This window comes from Tachysurus fulvidraco, chromosome 18, assembly GCF_022655615.1.
Source record: "Tachysurus fulvidraco isolate hzauxx_2018 chromosome 18, HZAU_PFXX_2.0, whole genome shotgun sequence".
Taxonomy (NCBI): domain Eukaryota; kingdom Metazoa; phylum Chordata; class Actinopteri; order Siluriformes; family Bagridae; genus Tachysurus; species Tachysurus fulvidraco.
Genome location: NC_062535.1, coordinates 20,935,545 through 20,954,152, shown reverse-complemented (window position 1 = coordinate 20,954,152; position 18,608 = coordinate 20,935,545). Strand labels below are relative to the sequence as shown.

Here is an 18,608-nt window from a genome sequence, read left to right as displayed (position 1 = left end):
TATGGAGATGGAAATGTGTTGACTAGTGAGGAGAGTGTGTTGAGAAGATGGAGGTATTTTTAGCTGCTGATGAATGAGGAAAATGAGAGACAGAGAAGGTTGGATGGTGTGGAGATGTTGAAGCAGGAAGTGGATAGTATTAGTAAGGAGCAGCGGTTAAGAGAATGAAAAGTTGATCAGTCACACCATCAAGTTATGGGAAAGAGTAGTGGAAGCCAGGCCGAGAGAAGAGGTGACCATCTGTGAGCAACAATATGGTTTCATGCCAAGGAAGAGCACCACAGATGCATTATTTACTTTGAGAATGTTGATGGAGAAGTATAGAGAAGGTCAGAAGGAGCTGCATTGTGTTTTTGTGGATTTAGAGAAAGCGTACGACAGGGTGGAGAAAGGAGTTGTGGTACTGTATGAGGAAGTCAGGTGTGTCAGAGAAGTATGTGAGGGTGGTGCAGGACATGTATGAGGACAGTGTGACAGCAGTGAAGTGTAGAGTAGGAACGGTGATTTGTGATAGAAGGTTACAGTATCTGCGAGAGTGAAAGGGAAAGCTTATAGGACTGAGGTGAGACCTGAGATGTTGTATGGTTTAGAGACAGTGACATTGAGTAAAAGACTGGAGATGGAGCTGGACGTAGCAGAGCTGAAGATGTTGAAGTTTTCGTGGGGAGTGACGACGATGGACAGGATTAGAAATTAGTTTAGTAGAGGGACAGTGCATGTAGGACGTTTTGGAGACAAGGTGAGGGAGGTAAGATTGAGTTGGTTTGGACATGTGCAGAGGAGGGACATAGCGTATATCAATAGGAGAATACTGAGGATGGTCTTTTCCCATTCTCACCACCCTAAATGCATTTACATTTATTAATATAGAAGATGCTTTCATCAAATTCGAAGGAATTCCCTTTTATAGGAGGCAGTAGCAAGAGAGGTGCTATCAATGGTTTCAATCATTGTCTAGAACATTACAAGCAAGGAGAGGAATACATGTGAAAGAGAGAGAATTTATCCTGAAAATAGTTAGGAGGATGCTGTTAAAGAGTTTCAGAATTAATATATATAATTTCTAAGGATGTTAACAAGAACAACAGCCCTGGCTCACTTCCTGTTTTACTCCTTTATTTTCAGTCACTTCTAAGAATCCAACAAAAGTTAACTTTTTTTTTTTTTAGAACATATTCATTAATGTCTTTTTAATGTTAACCACAACTTAAGCCTTTCTGGTGTTGTGTTGAAATAGTTTAAAAGAAGCAGGAACAAGCAAGTTCATGGGTTTATAACACCAGTCTTGAAATGCTCTAGTCACTTTGATCAAATGCAAGAAACCATCTGAGAACCAGGAATCTGTCTGTCCTCAGGTGGAGGCCTCATCCATAGTTTGGTCTAACTCAAGTCAGGCCTCACTTCTTTTGGCCCTTTATTATTTAATTTGATCTTCCCTGTAAAATTATATCTGTTCTGTAGATTACAAGGGCTTGTAATAGTTTCAAAACACTTTATAAATATAAATCTTTCTGTGAACTGTTTAATAAATCCTCATTAATTTCATTAATCTTAAATTATATCCCTTCATTCATGTATTGTTTTAAATATAAAATATCCCGACATTACATCTACATTGTGTACTTTACAAAATAGTCATTACATCTGACTTTGAGCAGGAAATGGGTTTATTCTGTTAGAGCAGATATGATGATGATCCACCGTTTAGTAAAGAAAACATACACCAAACGAAGAAAAGTTTGGGGGAGGGGGAGGGGCAGCGAGAGAACGCGCTCACTGAGTCTCGGTAAAGACCGAGTTCACACAGAACCTGACGTTTCAGGTCCTCACCGTGACTATGATCCCATCCCCCACGCGCTCCCCTCTCCCCCTCTCCCCCCTCCCTCCTACCCCCTGGACTCGCACCTGCGACACTCACGGATGCTAAATACGTGCGCGCGCGTGCGGAGGAGACGCGATGGCTGAGAAAAAGGTCAGTGTTTAACTTCATCTTTAAGGTTTTAAACATAATATCATGCTGTTTATTTTATTCACGTGCGGTTGAAACATGTATCAGAGCATTAAAAGTTTACCTGAAACTTTATTGCAGTAAAAAATCGTTTTATTCCCGAAAATCCACAATTAGCATAATCTTAAATCAGCGCTATAGAAAATACAGATTAATGTACTAAAATAACAACAATGTTAATAACAATAAGTCACTAAGGGTTTTAGATCTTTACGAGTCTAAATGTCATTTTTTAAGGCCACATGTAGAATTTCAAGGGTTAATCTGCATTTTATAGCGTTAATCCACTTAAATTCGCTTTACTTTAAAATAGTCTTCACGTTCTTTTTGAAAAACATATTTTCACCAAGATATTGAAAATTATATGTAAGATGTTTAGCGCATTTCTTTGTAGCATTAATGTGAAATGATCCCGAGTTATGACGTATGTAGTAAACAGCGGCCTGCACGTGCAGCCATGCGGCTCTGAGGCCCGGCGGGATTCACAGCTTTTCCACATAAAACTCCACAATTATCTTTAATAACGCGAGAGACGAGTTTAATATCGTCACAACTGCATTTCCTTACTTGTATAATGCAGTTCTCTCGAATAGAAAGCGCAGTTTATTTGTCAAAACGTTATGAAAATGTCACTAATCACATTGTCACTAATTTCAGTGTTAATTACTTTAATATTTTGCTAAATGATTCAGTTGAAGATTAAAATACAGTGTATTATGATGTTAGTCCTGGTGTTTGACTGAGTGACACTTCTGCTTACAGGAAGATAAAACTGGTTACACATCATCTCTGGATGGCAGCTCTGGATGCACAGGTGAGAACATGACTAAGTGTGGAATATTGTTCTAAATCAGTTCTAAAGCGTAGAGATATGCAGCTTTATGTGTCAGAGTGACCCCGGCTTTAAAGAGCTCAACTTTGGAGAAAAAGAAATACTGAGGTCACTACATTATCACAAAAACATTATTTCTAAATACATGTATCATTTATTACACATTTATCATACATCTTTACAGGTTTATTTTTAAACAATTACTACTTTTAGTGAAAATGAACATTTCAAAAGCCATTTCAGTATTTCTAGCTACCTGTAAATATTTGAAATGCTTTTTGTTGAAAACTAATTTCTAATGGCTTCTATAAAATTGTACAAATAAAACTGGACAATTGTCCTTTTGTACAACCTCAAGTTGCGATTGTTCATTTCAAAGCAAAATATAATTTTAGTTTCTGTGAATTACATTGCAGTGGACGATGTGTCGGATGGTCTTGAAGAGAAGACAAAGGTAGGCAAACACTAGTGATTCACAGATCTGGATTTTTTTTTCAATGCTACTATCTCACCCAAGTAATTACAAAAGCCAATCTGCACCAGCAAAATGTGTGCAAAAAATTTGGGTCAGGCAACCACCTGAACCCCAGCAAATCCTGTATGGCTCTCCTGGTATTTTCTGCTGTCAACAATAAGTCCTAATTAAAAGGTTCAGTTCTGGATGTAACAAAAATACTGAAAACTTACTTAGTTCTTTGTTTCTGTAGGTTCAAAACCATCACTTGAGTCACCTGCAGAAACTTAGAGCACATCACAACGCTTGTGAAGAACGATACATGAAGGCGTACACAAAATCTATAAATGATGAACGGGAGAAGACTTTATTTTTATATCAGCGCATGAAAGCGAAGGTTAGTGTTTTTTGTATGGCTTTGTCAGTCTAAGGTTTGTGGCATTTTTCAACATCACACCAAGCTTGTGTTTTTCAGTCAGCACACTAGTGAGCAGTTATCCCACAAACTGGTAATGCAGTAGAAGCTCTGGGTTAGATTTAACCCCAGGTCATAGCTCATTATGGACCCTAGACAGTGAGCTACAGGACTCCCAAAAATACCCTGCCAGATGATCTACTACAGTTTAAATAAAAACGATAGGGAGTTCTGGTGGCAGTCTGCCTTTCCCAATGCTGATGAGATCTGCTACGCTGTACAGTGAAACAGTACACCTGATTTATTGTTTTTGTTTTTTTTTTGTAGTTAAAAATGTGATTTTGAATGCATTTTTCTGATTATTCTTCAGCAAGTACAACAGTCCTCTGATGAGACTGATGATACTGTGATCCTTGACCTCACACCAGCTCGGGACCCGGACTCACGTGTACCTGAGCTTAGAAGAACCGACAGTGTAATCGTACGTTTATTTAAACATCTTTACTTGTTAATATTAAAAGTGTCCAGTATCAAGACAAAGGACACAAAAATAAAAAAGTTACAGCAGAATTCCAATATTAGAAACAATTAAGACAAAAGTAATTGAGTCATTGTACTGCAGTACATTCTCAGATCTGCCAACCTTCTGAAACATTTCTGAATACCACATTGCACCCCTTCACATTGTGTATCACTCCTCTCTGCCTTTACTCGTTTCTCATGAATGTTTCACTTTGGACAGGAATTTACAGGTTTAATATTTCGCTTGTTTCGGCATATTGGATCAAGACTTCTGAGTTCTAACTCTAAGCTTTTATTTATAGCTGAACAGGAAAATGCTTGGATATGCAACAGAAGAATCTCAGTCAAGTTCAGAGTTCAGTGAGGATGAGTACATACCAAAGACAGAAGAGTCAGACAGTAGCAGTTCAGCAGAGGAAGAGAGTTTAGCAAAAAAGGTCAAACAACATAAGAAAAGAAGGGATGAGTCAAAAACATCAAAATCCCAACAATATAAAAGAAAGCGTGTGACATGTTCTAGTTCATTTGTGAGCAGTGGAACCAAAGAATCCTCGTCTTCATCTGACAAAGATGACAGCGGAGAATCATCTTCACCTGTTAATTCAAATGTGAAGGTCATGATGCTGAAGAAGAAAACGGATGGCAGCAGGCTGTACAACAAAAAGTTCTACTGCTTGTTCTGCACTAAACCATTCAGTAAAATGGCGCGTCACTTAGAATCAAAGCACAGAGATAAGCCAGAGGTGGCAAGAGCTGTTGCGTTTCCAAAAGGTTCTAAAGAGCGACGATTACAGCTGAGTTTACTGAGAAATAAAGGGAACCATTTCCATAATACTCAGGTGCTTAAAGAAGGGAAAGGAATGGTGATACCTCAACAGCAATCCATTTCACCAGTAACAGCAAATGATTATTTGCATTGTGTGAACTGTGAGGCTTACCTGAAGAGAAGGTCTTTATGGAGGCACATGCAGAGATGCCATCTAAACCAGAAAGTCAAAGGAATGAAGCCAGGAAAAACTAGAGTTCAAGCCCTTTGTATGTATAATGAACCAGTTCCAGAGAATGTGAATGCACGATTTTGGAGAATGCTACTGGACATGCATGACGATGAGATAACACATGTTGTCCGGAAAGAGAAAGTCATATTGAAATTAGGGCAACATCTGTTTAATAAGCACGGCCATGATGTCACAAAACACGAATATATCAGGCAAAAATTGCGAGAGACAGGTCGTCTAGTCATCGAAGGGAAAAAAAACAGCAAGTTGAAGGAGGTATCAGATTTCTTCATCCCGGCTAATTTCCCTCATGTCATTAAAGCAGTTCACAGTGTGGCCGGCTTGAATGAGGAGACAAGCACTTACAAAACACCATCTTTAGCACTGAAGCTTGGGCAGAACCTCAAGAAAATGGCAAACATTGTTGAATGTGAGGCGATAATGTCAGGTGATAAGAACACCATTAGAAATGTGCAAGCCTTCAAACAAATCTGTGAAACTAAATGGAGTGAGTGTGTTTCATCCCAAGCCATTCGGAATTTGAGCGAGGCAAAATGGAACTCTCCACAACTTCTTCCTTTTGCTGAAGATGTGAAAAAAATGCATCAGTATCTTGACAGACAGTGTAACGAGAGCCAAACTAAACTTGAAAAAGAACCAAGTAGCAAGCACTGGGCAGAAGTTGCAAAAGTGACACTCTGTCAGGTGATTCTGTTTAATCGTAGAAGGGAAGGAGAGGTATCTAAGCTGTCTCTTACTGCCTTTACATTGAGGGACACCTCACTGACTCATCCAGATGTAGAGCTCGCTCTGACAGATCTTGAAAAGAAACTGTGTAAGCACTTCCAGAGAATTGAGATAAAAGGCAAACGTGGACGAAAAGTCCCAGTTCTTCTCACCCCTAATATGGTGACCTCAATGGAGTTACTTGTAAAGACTCGCAGTAACTGTGATGTGCCTGATGAGAACGTGTTCATGTTTGGACGACCACAAGCACTGAGTCACTTCAGAGGATCAGACATTATTCGACAGATTGCTCGAAGCTGTGGAGCAGAACACCCTGAAGCGTTATCCTCCACTAGACTGAGAAAGCACATGGCCACTATGTCCAAGGTCCTTAATTTGAAAGACAATGAAATGGATGACCTTGCTGACTTTCTAGGACACGACATCAGGGTGCATCGGCAGTACTACAGGCTACCTGAAGGTACATTGCAGCTGGCGAAGATAAGTAAAGTTCTTCTAGCCATGGAGAGAGGACAATTATCTCAATTCAAAGGAAGGAATCTAGATGAGATCCAGATTGATCCACAAGGTAAAACAGGCCTGAGTAAATTAAGATGTTTTAAAATGTTATGATTAACACAAACATCATCGTTGGTTATAGATTATTTGATGAATGTAGCAGTTTGAAAAATATTTCTCCACTTATTTAACTATAATCATTTTCTCTGTGCTTGCTGTGTTTACTAGAGAGACTGATGGACAGTGAAGGATCAGACTCTGAAGACGAGAAAGAAAACGATGCTTCACCTCCACCCTCAAATTCTGCAGGTATGTAGTCAGCTAATGTAGGGAATGATGGGAAAGCTAGAGGTGAAATATTACTGGAAGAAAACAATTAAGTGATTAATGATATTTAGCAGTTCTTATTGAATCATTTAATGAAAGAGCTTTTTTTATCCAGACAAATCAAATAAGTCGACTGCTGAAGTTGGACATCACCAAAGTCATCAACCAGCTAAAGGTAACAATATTCTGATACTGAAAACATCTGATAACGTTGTACTGGTAAAGAAACTGCATTCTGTTCAGGGCTTTTATGATTTGAATGTCTTTTACTTGCTTTGATTATTATTTTTTTTTCTTATGCTATATTTTAATATCCTGAGAAGAGTAAAGAAAGGGAAAGGTCCTCCTGTATTGAGTTATAACCAATTTACAGTGCAGGAATTTACACTTAAGACCATGTGAAGGTGCCAGAATTACAACTATGCAAGTGAGCAGTTCAGCACAAATGTGTCTATAAAACTGTAAAACAATTAAAAAAGACAAACTGAAGCTTGTTATGAGTCACTTTTATCACAATTACTAATTTCTTTTATTTTATTTAGGATCTTCACAAAACCCACGGAGAAAGTGGTCTACAGAGGAGATCCAGGCTGTGGAAAAGACTCTGATGGACTACATCAGTTCTGGCAAGGTTCCTGGTAAAGCCCAGTGCATGGAGTGCATTGAAAAATCCCCAGCAGCACTTCAAGGTAGAGGTTGGGATGCAGTCAAATTTTATGTTAAAAATCGCATTGATTCCATGAAGCGAAAAATGTTAAGGTGAAAAGCCTTTAATGGATGTTTTTTTTTCATATGATTGTTAAACATATTTTGCGTAAAAAATCACATTGGTTCCACAAAGCAAAAAAATGTTAAAGTGAAAAGACTTAAATTTATGTTTGTTTTTTTTCATATTTTTGTTAAAAACATTTTGTGTAAAAAATTGTATTGATTCCATGTTTCATATGTTTGTTCAGAATCATTTTAGTTCAGGTTGAAGTGGCTGACAAATAAATGTTAAAGAGCATTAAGATGTCACAGATTCTTGTTTTTGTGGAATTCCCCAAATGTCCAAACTTTTCAGGTAGTTGTACATCAAATATCTTCTACTTCTACCTAATATTTATACAGATATATTATATAGCAATATATTTTGCAACACGGTTGATCACATGCATGTTTTGTTTTAATTCAAATATATTCCAGTATGCACAGATTATTATTTATCATAGACCATCGTGGTGTTAATGACCATGAACATTTCCTGCTTGTCATATAACATGAGTGTTGTAGATTCCAAAATGTGGAACTTTTCAGACTCTCAGAATTGAAGAGAATTGAATGTGTTAAACAGGAAGTGAGGTAAGGCTTTTTTACTGTTTACTTTCTTAGAAATTGTCTATTCAAATACAAGAGATTATGAATAAAACAGTTAAATTCTCCCTTTTAAACAACACGTTAGTTATGGTCAGAGATTAACCTTTATCTTCGTTAATGTTATACACAGTTATAATTGCATATAAATTGGATAATCTGCAGATAATTTATAATAGTGACACCTAGCGGTTGTTGGTGGTAAGACAAAATAGGCACGTCCCCACAGGAATAGAAAAACCGGACAAAAATTGAGCTCTCTAAACTTGTGTATTTCTGAAAATTAAGATGATTTTTGGGAACCAAAAAATCCAAAAGAGACATCTGACTTAAAATTGTGCCCTTAATGTATTTAGAAATTGGTGTCCCCACGTGTCACCTCCCAGTCAGGTGTCCCCACCATGTAGCAAAAACAATGATGTGTGTGTGTGTGTGTGTGTTCTGTTTGCTGGCCCCAATGAGCCGCATGGGGTTATCTGGTCTTTGTGGAGACTCCAGACATTCAGGAGCCAGGTGTGTGTGTAAAACTGGGTTGCTCATTGGTTAATTGAGGAGTAGATGTTGAAATTTAGGGTGCCTGGGACATGAAATCTAAAATGACTGGTACAAGACACTACATAGGGAACAAGAACCAATCACAAGACAGAGGCAATCACAGACTAAGACAAGACACCTGGGGAAGAGAATGAGTGTAGTTAATGTCCATGGTAACAGATAGGTGGGCGGGGTCAACAATTAACATCAGGGAAAGACGGCAGACAGAAACAAGGAAAAACACAGACAGACTTGTTACAGTCTTGTTACCCCCCCCCGAGCGGCTTCCAGAAGCTCCCACATCCACAAAAACCAGTCCAGGAGGGTGGAGCGAAGGTGCAACCAGGGTGGGAGGGCGGGTCGGGTTTGTGTAGTGGTGGCGCCAGCCGAGCAGGAGGCCAGGGCGGCGCCGGCAGAGCAGGAGGCCAGGGCGGAGCCGGGAGAACAGGAGGCCAGGGCGGCGCTGGCAGAGCAGGAGGCCAAGGCGGCGCCGGCAGAGCAGGTGACTGGGGTGGTGCTGGAGGCGGAGCCGGAGACCAGAGCAGGACCGGAGACCAGGGTGGTGCTGGAGGTGGAGCCAGAGACCAGAGCAGGACCGGAGACCAGGGTGGTGCTGGAGGCCGAGCCAGGGACCATAATGGAGTTGGCAGCCAGGGTGGTGCTCTGGGCCTGTAAACAGGGACAGGAGGTAGAAGGGCCGGCAAATCCAGCGAAACGAAACGCAGGACGGATAAAACAGGAACATACATAGGTTTAGGCCAGGCAGAGAGTTCAGCGAGTTTGGGTGTCACGATGTCGACTGCGTTCTCCGACTCAGTCATTTCGGTCGACCCGTTCAGTTCAGCAGGTTCCGTCGACCCGGTCGGTTCAGCAGGTTCCGTCGACCCGGTCGGTTCCGTCGAAGCGGTCGGTTCAGCAGGTTCCGTCGACCCGGTCGGCTCCGCAGGTTCTGTCGACCCCGTCAGTTCAGCAGGTTCCGTCGACCCGGTCGGTTCTGTCGACCCGGTCGGTTCGGCAGGTTCCGTCGACCCGGTCGGCTCCGCAGGTTCTGTCGACCCCGTCAGTTCAGCAGGTTCCGTCGACCCGGTCGGTTCCGTCGACCCGGTCGGTTCGGCAGGTTCCGTCGACCCGTCGGTTCCGTCGACCTGGTCGGTTCGGCAGGTTTTGCCTACCCGGTCGGTTCCGTCAACCCGGCAGGTTTCCCGGCGACCCGGCTGGTTCTGCCGACCCGGCTGGTTCCGGCGACCCGGCTGGTCCAGCTGGCGGCTTAGGGGAGACCAGCCGGTTAGCACGGGCCTCAGCCGAGCTCGCCGGTATGGTAGCCATGAGACCTGGCTCGGTCACTGGTGTGCGCGGGACTGGGCTGGATGGAGGCACTGTAGGGCATTCGGACGTCCATGGCTGGTTCCGCTCTGTAGCCCACGAATCCAGATGCTTGTTCCCCCCCTCAAAAAAATATTTACAGCTGTCTTCCATCTCTACACTGCTCAAGGTTAGCGTGGACCCGTCCAGGAGCAACGCCAAGTTGACGAACTCCGAGAATGTTTTTATTTCTCGGGTAGACGGCATCAAATACCGCAGGATGTCCCTTAGTCCATGCTTAAAAATGTCTTTGAGCGCCTTCTCATCGAAGTTGACCTGATTGCACAGGTCCACGAATACCTCCGTATATTCCTCGACCGGGGAGTCCTCCTGACGAAGACAAAACAGTATTTCTGCTGGATCCATGGGTTGAGTCGTTCTGTCACAATGTGACATGGTGAAACAAAGGCAAGTGAGGATCCAAATGCAGTTCTACTAATTTAATAAACAAAACAGAAACAGGCGGGCAAAACAGGTCATAACACTGAACAGGACAGGGAACAGGAATAGCCAAGAGAAAACACCAAACACCAACAATGACTCACACCAGGGGAATGAACAAACAGTGTATATGTAGGGAACAAGAACCAATCACAAGACAGAGGCAATCACAGACTAAGACAAGACACCTGGGGAAGAGAATGAGTGTAGTTAATGTCCATGGTAACAGCTAGGGAAAGACGGCAGACAGAAACAAGGGAAAACACAGACAGACTTGTTACACTTACTGTCTTTTATCACAAACTTTTAGCACCAACATAGAACAGACTTTAGAAACATCGATGTGTTTGTACTGTGTGTTTTGTATTTACTTTAAACAAGGCAAATAGTTGTGGGAAGTAATTTTTTTTTAGTAATAATTTTTTCCAGTTTTCAGGTACTTTTATTTAGAGCGTTTAACATCTTTAATAAGGCTGTTTTGTGCAAAATGTTTTGATACCATTGGGGAAAAATAAAAAAATTAATTGTATTTAACCACTGTGATTTGTGTTGAAAGCATAGACACAGTGATTACATTTATTTGGTAATAGCTTTATTATTAATGATAGAAAAACCACTAATTTAAGCTAAAAAAAACATGACAGTAAACAATAACAAGAATTCTATCGCATCACAGACCAAGCTTTTGAAGCCAGACAAATGGCGCCGATCATATCTGAGCCTAATAGTGAATTGAAACTACAAATCTACCTGAGTGTAAGGTGACTTGAGCCAGGTCACCACCCACCCTGTTGTATTTTATTGCTACTGATTGAAAAAATAAAAACACTGGAGTATGTAAAAGAAAAAAAGAATCTTGGAAAACTATAGCATACTAAGTGGAAGAGTATAAGAGATGAAAGCTGTCAAATTGTGTGCTCTGTTAAGTGAAAAACAAGGGGGCATTCTAGTTTTAGCTAAATGCTAAGCTAAATGCTAAGTTAAATGCTAAACTAAATACTCCTTAGTGATTAAAAACACTAATTTAAGCTAAACAACATGACAGTAAGCAATAACAATGATGCTGCACAAGACATTATTTAAATGGGCCTTCAAGCTTTTGACAAATGGCACCAATCATATCTGAGCCTAATAGTGAATTGAAACTACAAATCTACCTGAGGGTAAGGTGACTTGAGCCAGGCCGTCACCCACCCTGTTTTATTTTATAGCTACTGATTGAAAAAATAAAAACATTTAACATTTAGACAAGTACTAATTTAAAAAAAAAAAAATTTGAAAATTATGGCATACAAATGGAAGAGTGTGAGAGATGAAAGCTGTCAATTTGTGTGCTCTGCTTAGCAGAGGTGGGTAGTAACGAATTACATTTACTTGAGTACATTTTTTGGGTAACTTGTACGAATTTTGAGATACGAGCTGTGATTCGACCAAATTTTTGCCTTGAGATACGAAAAAAATTTGGAGATATGAGCATCTGAGCCACCGCCACCGAAAAACAAAGATCCCCAACAAACACGTGAGTTCTGTTTCCCCCGCCTCAGCTTCCCGCGTCTCACTCGGTTAAAGCCGCCTTTCCACTGCACACGACAAACGACGGCCGTTAAACTGGCAATCATTCATTTCCTATGGAGAGTCGTAAAGGCGCTGCGTGAGGTGCCGACCATCTGCGTATCCATAATTTTCGGATCCGTTTTGAGTGTTGGATCCATTAAAAAATTTTAACTTGTGTGACTACACGGCATGCAATATGCCGACCGGACAGGTTTTTATTAAAATGACCGGCAGATGGTAGTGAGGAAAGAGTGACAAAAAAGGCAAAAACAAGTGAAGAGAAAAGCAATGAAGAAAATTAAGCAAAATTAATGTAAAGGAAACAGAAATTGACTCCTCCGCCTGTTTACTCCTCCACCTGTTTACTCCTCCCTCAACCTCCGTGTGTATCTTCTGTAAAGTAAAACCAGTTTATTTTTTTAACATTCTCTTTTATTACTGTATGTTTTTATACAATATTTGTCATTTATAAATGCAGGTACTGTACATTTTTCATATTCAAAACACAAAACAACTGGAGTGGAATTTTGCGAGCTGGAACGGATTAATGGGATTTCAATTAATTTAAACGGGGAAAATTGCTTTGATATACGAGCAATTTGAGATACGAGCAAGGTCACGGAACGAATTAAACTCGTATCTCGAGGTATTACTGTATTTTTGTTTATAGTCCACAAAGTTTATAGTTCACAAAATTATTTTCAAAGTTGCACTGTGTGGGATTCCAACCCAGGTCTAAACATTTTACAAAAAAAAAATTACGTGACGTACATTTAGCACCTGGGAGAGCAGCAGAAATGCTTCAATTTGATTGGCCGGCACTCTGTGCCAACTATACAGGTCTTGCCCACGCAAACATGGCGTTGGTGGATGGAGCGAGACATGATTGCCCAGATGTGCTCAATTGGATTTAGGTCTGGAGAATGGGTGGGCCAGTCCATAGCATCAATGCCTTCATCTTGCAGGAACTGCTGACACACTCCATCCACATGAGGTCTAGAATTGTCTTGCACTAGGAGGAACCCAGGGCCAACCGCACTGGCATATGGTCTCACAAGGGGTCTAAGGATCTCATCTTGGTACCTAATGGCAGTCAGGCTACCTCCAGCGAGCACACGGAGGGCTGTGCAGCCCTCCAAAGAAATGCCACCCCACACAATTTCTGAGCCACTGCCAAACCGGTCATGTTGGAGGATGTTGCAGGCAGCAGACCGTTCTCCACGGCGTCTCCAGACTCTGTCATGTCTGCTTAGTGTGAACCTGCTTTCATCTGTGAAGAGCACAGGGCACCAGTGGCGAATTTACCAATCTTGGTGTTCTCTGTCAAATGCCAAACGCCCTGCCCAGTGTTGGGCTGTAAGCACAACCCCCACCTGTGGATGTCGGGCCCTCATACTACCCTCATGGAGTCTGTTTCTGACCGTTTGAGCAGACACATGTACATTTGTGGACTGCTGGAGGTAATTTTGCAGGGCTCTGGCAGTGCTCCTAATGTTCCTCCTTGCAAAAAGGTGGAGGTAGCGGTCCTGCTGCTGGGTTGTTGCCCTTCTACGGCCCCCTCCACGTCTCCTGATGTACTGGCCTGTCTCCTGGTAGTGCCTCCATTCTCTGGACACTACGCTGACAGACACAGCAAACCTTCTTGCCACAGCTCACATTGATGTGCCATCCTAGATGAGCTGCACTACCTGAGCCACTTGTGTGGGTTGTAGACTCCGTCTCATGCTACCACTAGAGTGAAAGCACTGCCAGCATTCAAAAGTGACCAAAACATCAGCCAGAAAGCATAGGAACTGAGAAGTGGTCTGTGGTCACCACCTGCAGAACCACTCCTTTATTGGAGGTGTCTTGCTAATTGCCTATAATTTCCACCTGTTGTCTATTCCATTTGCACAACAGCATGTGAAATTGAATGTCAATCAGTGTTGCTTCCTAAGTGGGCAGTTTGATTTCACAGAAGTGTGATTGACTTGGAGTTACATTGTGTTGTTTAAGTGTTCCCTTTATTTTTTTTGAGCAGTATACATTTTCATTTGTTAAACTAACATAATCAAGTGTAGCAGAATGCTTGCAGAAAATTGTCACAAATTCAGCTGAGAAACACTGCAGTTTTGTAAAGAAAAGGTAAAATATCTAGGCAGAGTCTTACAGGGGACAAACCAGTCTCATACTCCAGTCCGTGTGGAGGCACTGCACCATAACCTCAAACAGTAAAACAGATGCTTTCCTTTCTAGGCATGGTGGGCTATAGTAGAGAATAGATCTTTGAATTCACTCTTAAAACAGTGATTTTATGAGCCCTAATACACACAGCAGATCAAAGAAGGGAAAATGTGTCCCTTACCTGGACCACAGAGGCACTTTTGCAGCACTTGCATCAAGATGTTAAAAGGTGATCTTTGCTCTGTGCCAGCTTTAGCTGGGCTCAATTACAGTAAACCATTTCACTTGTATGTCTATAGATAAGTGAAGCAGGGCTTTGCGACCACTGTTCTAACTCAACAACCAGGACAGTGTAAACAACCAATTGTTTACTTCTGTACATCTCTTGACAATGTAGAGAGGGGAATGCCTCTGTGTTATAGAGGGTTAATGGCAGCCACTTTCGCATATCAAAAAGCGTCCAAAATTAGTATGGGCCTTCCAACAACTTTGTACATGACCCATGCACTACATGCCCTTTTAACAAGTCCAGCATTCATAATCACCCATGCATGGAAAACAGCACCTGAATTAATGATCCAAAGGTGTCAAACAGTAAATCCAGCTTCAACCCTCCCTTCAAGCCTCATTTGCTAATTTTCTGTCCATCTTTTACCTGGGCAGTTATTCCTTGCATCTGTGTTTGTCTTTCTTTTCCAGTTCTGCTTGGTCTTCTCCTCCCCATAGAACTTTGTCTTCTATTTGTTGTATTCTCTCTTCCATTTCTGCAGTGCTTTTCTCAAGTATTCTTTCTGTTACTCTTGCCATTTCATCAGCTTGCCTCAACTGTTGTTCCAGCCAGCTGAGTGACAGTTCCTCTTGCAGCGATTGATCCTCATTTCTTCTCAGTGCTGCTGTTCTATGTACAGTGCTCCCGTCACTCTTCTTTCCACTAGTCCACTTGTATTTCCTTCACCTCTGTTGTTTGGAGTTGTTCTGACTCTAGTGTCTTCTTCTGGCAGTTCTTTACACTGTCTCTGTTCTCTGAAGTACACTTCTTTCTCTTCTACCAGGCCATAAGCTTAGATTTTTTTGTTCCATATTACTTAGTCTCGATAGTCCATCTCAATAGTCCTATCTCTTTTAGGTAATCATTGCTTTCCTCTCTCAGCTCCTTCAGTTTCAGCCTTCTTGCTGTGCATGGGAAAACATCTTCACCTTCTGCTATGCTGCCCTGAGGGCCCATTGATTCTGCTTAATCTTCTTCTCTGAGCATTTTCACCCCTCCAACTTTTGTTCCTTCAATTTGTACTTCTCTCTTTGTCCATTCTCCATTGTTTTCCTTTACCACAATCTGTGGGGTTTGGACACAGTCTTCATCGTGTATGTAGTCCATAATGTTTCACATAGGGTGGGGGGTTTCTCCCTGCCACACCATTTTTTGTTGTTGTTTCTTCTATTCTTCTTCTTTCTCTATCACTTTCTGTATTGCTTCTTATTTCTTCTTCATCTCCTTGCCCTCTTCTTCAAACCAGCTTAGTATTTCTAGCCTTTTTATCCTTTTCCCTCTGGTCTTATCATCATCTTTCCCTACTTTCCTGTCTCAGCATTTCACTTCTTCACACTGTCTTTCTCTAAATGTTCCTTCTTTGGTTTTGCAACACTCCTTGAATCCTATCATACTCGTCTCTCTTACGTTTTGGTTGCTTCTCGACCAAAACAGGTGTACATTTATCTGCTTAAGTTATTGCAGGCCTTACTGGGTTTTTCTGTCAGTACTCCAATGAGTTTATTTATTTATTCCATACATTCTCCTGCTAAATACTGCAGTATAAATCTCCTAATATGGCACCCTTCCATGTAATACTGAGTGATTATTAGGTCACAACCTGGATTGGCAATGAGTAGTGACACTAATGGGCTGCTAGCTGCTCCTGTCAGTTGCTTCTTCACTCTTGGGGGCTCCTGGACCCCAAATTCTCCATTAAATATTAGAAAGCTTGGGTGTAGTGCAAGAACGGACCAACTCCTGTACAGTTTATTAGCATGTTCTATTGTGATTAAGTTTAGATCTACATTGTTTTTTCTAGACTATAATGCAGTATTCTTATGAAAGAACCGGTATCTCTGGCTGCCTTGTTTGTTTTGTGGTGTCTACTTTCTCGGCCTTGTGATAAATTGACCTCTTATTGTTTTTTTATTCCTCTACTGGGTCTAAGGTACTTTCTCAAGTCAAGCTTTTATTGTCAATTTAACCATATATAGCTGTTGCTGTACACCATGCAAAACCATGGTGCTACATAAAATGAAGACAGAGCTAAGGACTTAGGTAAGTTAGTCCTAGCCATATAAAGTGCATCTGGTGCAAGACAAAAGACAGGGCAAACAACTTAATATTACAGCAGCTGTTACATTAGGTATTGTAATGTAAAGTGAAAGTGAAAGTGACGTGACATATGGCTAAGCATGGTGACCCATACTCAGAATTCGTTCTCTGCATTTGACCCATCTAAAGTGCATACACACAGCAGTGAACACACACACGGAGCAGTGGGCAGCCATTTATGCTGCGGTGCCCGGGGAGCACTTGGGGGTTCGTACCTTGCTCAAGGGCACCTCAGTCGTGGCCGGCCCGAGACTCTAACCCACAATCTTAGGATTGCGAGTCAGACTCTCTAACCATTAGGCCACGACTTACCCCGGGTTTTGCATATCCCAGGTTATGGGGTCACAGCGCAGGGTCAAGCCATAGGGATGGCACCCCTGGAGCAGGTGAGTTTAAGGACCTTGCTCAAGGACCCAACGTTGATGCTCAGCAGCTTGTGGACTCGAACCTCGACCTTCTGATCAAGATCCCAGTGCCTTAACCGCTGGAGCATCACTGTATTGGGCAACACAGCATGTTCAAAGAGCAAAAACATTATGTAAACAGTTTAATATGGTGATGCTGCACTGCACTTGTAAAATATACTAAAAAAAAATCCTTGTAACAATTTGCACAAACTTTTTTTTAAGTAAAATTTACTTCTTATCAATTGCCTAGCAAAATCAATTAAAAACTACTTAATAATCCATTAAATGTTTGTTTGTCGCTGTACTAGAAATATTTAATAAATCTTATTTACTTTTTTAGGGTAGATTGCATTTACTGTTTTTTTTTATTTTCTTTTGTAGTAATAATTATGTAAACATATTTTTGTTTAGCATTTATCTAAAACTAGATTGCCCCCTTGTTTTGACAGCTTTCATCTCTTCCACTCTTCCACTTAGTATGTCATTTGTCAACGATTTTTACCATATAGCAGGGGTTCCCAAACTTCTCAGACCTCAACCCCAATACTAGACTGCTAATGACCCGTGATAATTAAAAATAAATAAAATAAATAAAGTTTCTGGAAATAATCTCTTGACCCCCCGCCCCCCACTCCACTTTGGGAACTGCTGCTGTATAGTACTTTGTCACATTTCAGTGTTTTTATTTTTTCAATCAGTAGCTATAAAATACAACAGGGTGGGTGGTGGACTGCCTCAAGTCACCTTACCTTCAGGTAGATTTGTAGTTTCAATTCACTATTAGGCTCAGATATGATCGGTGCCATTTGTCTGGCTTCAAAAGCTTGGTCTGTGATGCGATAGAATTCTAGCTCCCGTTTAAATAATGCCTTGTGCAGCATCATTGTTATTGCTTACTGTCATGTTTTTTTAGCTTAAATTAGTGTCTTTTATCACTAAAGAGTATTTAGTTTAGCATTTAGCTTAGCATTTAGCTTAGCAATTAGCTAAAACTAGAAAGCCCCCTTTTTTCACTAAGCAGAGCACACAATTTGACAACTTTCATCTCTTACACTCTTCCATTTGTATGCCATAGTTTTCAATGAATTTTTTTCTTTTACATACTCCTTTGTTGGTGTTATTGGGCAGGAACAGTCAGGCTTGTTCTGCTTGTTAATCCATCAGAGACAGACGGTTCTGATCAAATTATTGACTTCAACAGTGATAGATTCTTTTAAAGTTTCAACCATACCTTATACTGTACCTGCTTTCTTTAAATTTCAGCCTTTAATAAACAAAAATCACTAGTAGTATTATGTAAAATCCCATTGAACTAATATATATATATATATATATATATATATATATATATATATATATATATATATATATATATATATATATATATATATGTGTGTGTGTTTGTGTGTGTGATTTTGAATATAGAATATTTTTTTTCTGTTCAAATGAGAAGAGTTACAAAAAGGACGTCAGTAATCCATAGTATACATTTAATACTTTAATAATGTAACTAAAAACACCAACAATTAAAATGAATCAACCAATCTGGATGGCGGGGGCATGATGAGATAACATGAGGTATCAAGGGTATCTACGTCACATTATGTAAAAACTCAAATAAATAAAGC

General features: G+C 40.8%; 1 protein-coding gene across 1 annotated transcript; it reads left to right on the top strand.

The window, feature by feature from the left end:
- The first annotated feature begins 1,532 nt into the window (after positions 1-1,532).
- Positions 1,533-8,563, top strand: LOC113659136. The gene is made up of 9 exons (XM_047802921.1): positions 1,533-1,972; positions 2,771-2,822; positions 3,257-3,294; positions 3,548-3,691; positions 4,080-4,190; positions 4,534-6,544; positions 6,703-6,783; positions 6,917-6,976; positions 7,344-8,563. The coding sequence occupies exons 1-9, from the start codon at positions 1,958-1,960 to the stop codon at positions 7,562-7,564; spliced, it is 2,733 nt and encodes a 910-aa protein (XP_047658877.1). The 5' UTR covers positions 1,533-1,957; the 3' UTR covers positions 7,565-8,563.
- Positions 8,564-18,608: the final 10,045 nt, after the last annotated feature.

Coding starts and splice junctions, on each gene's coding strand:
- LOC113659136 (XM_047802921.1), top strand. Junction 2,823..3,256: donor TGGCAGCTCTGGATGCACAG/GTGAGAACATGA, acceptor ATTACATTGCAG/TGGACGATGTGTCGGATGGT. Junction 3,692..4,079: donor ATCAGCGCATGAAAGCGAAG/GTTAGTGTTTTT, acceptor ATTATTCTTCAG/CAAGTACAACAGTCCTCTGA.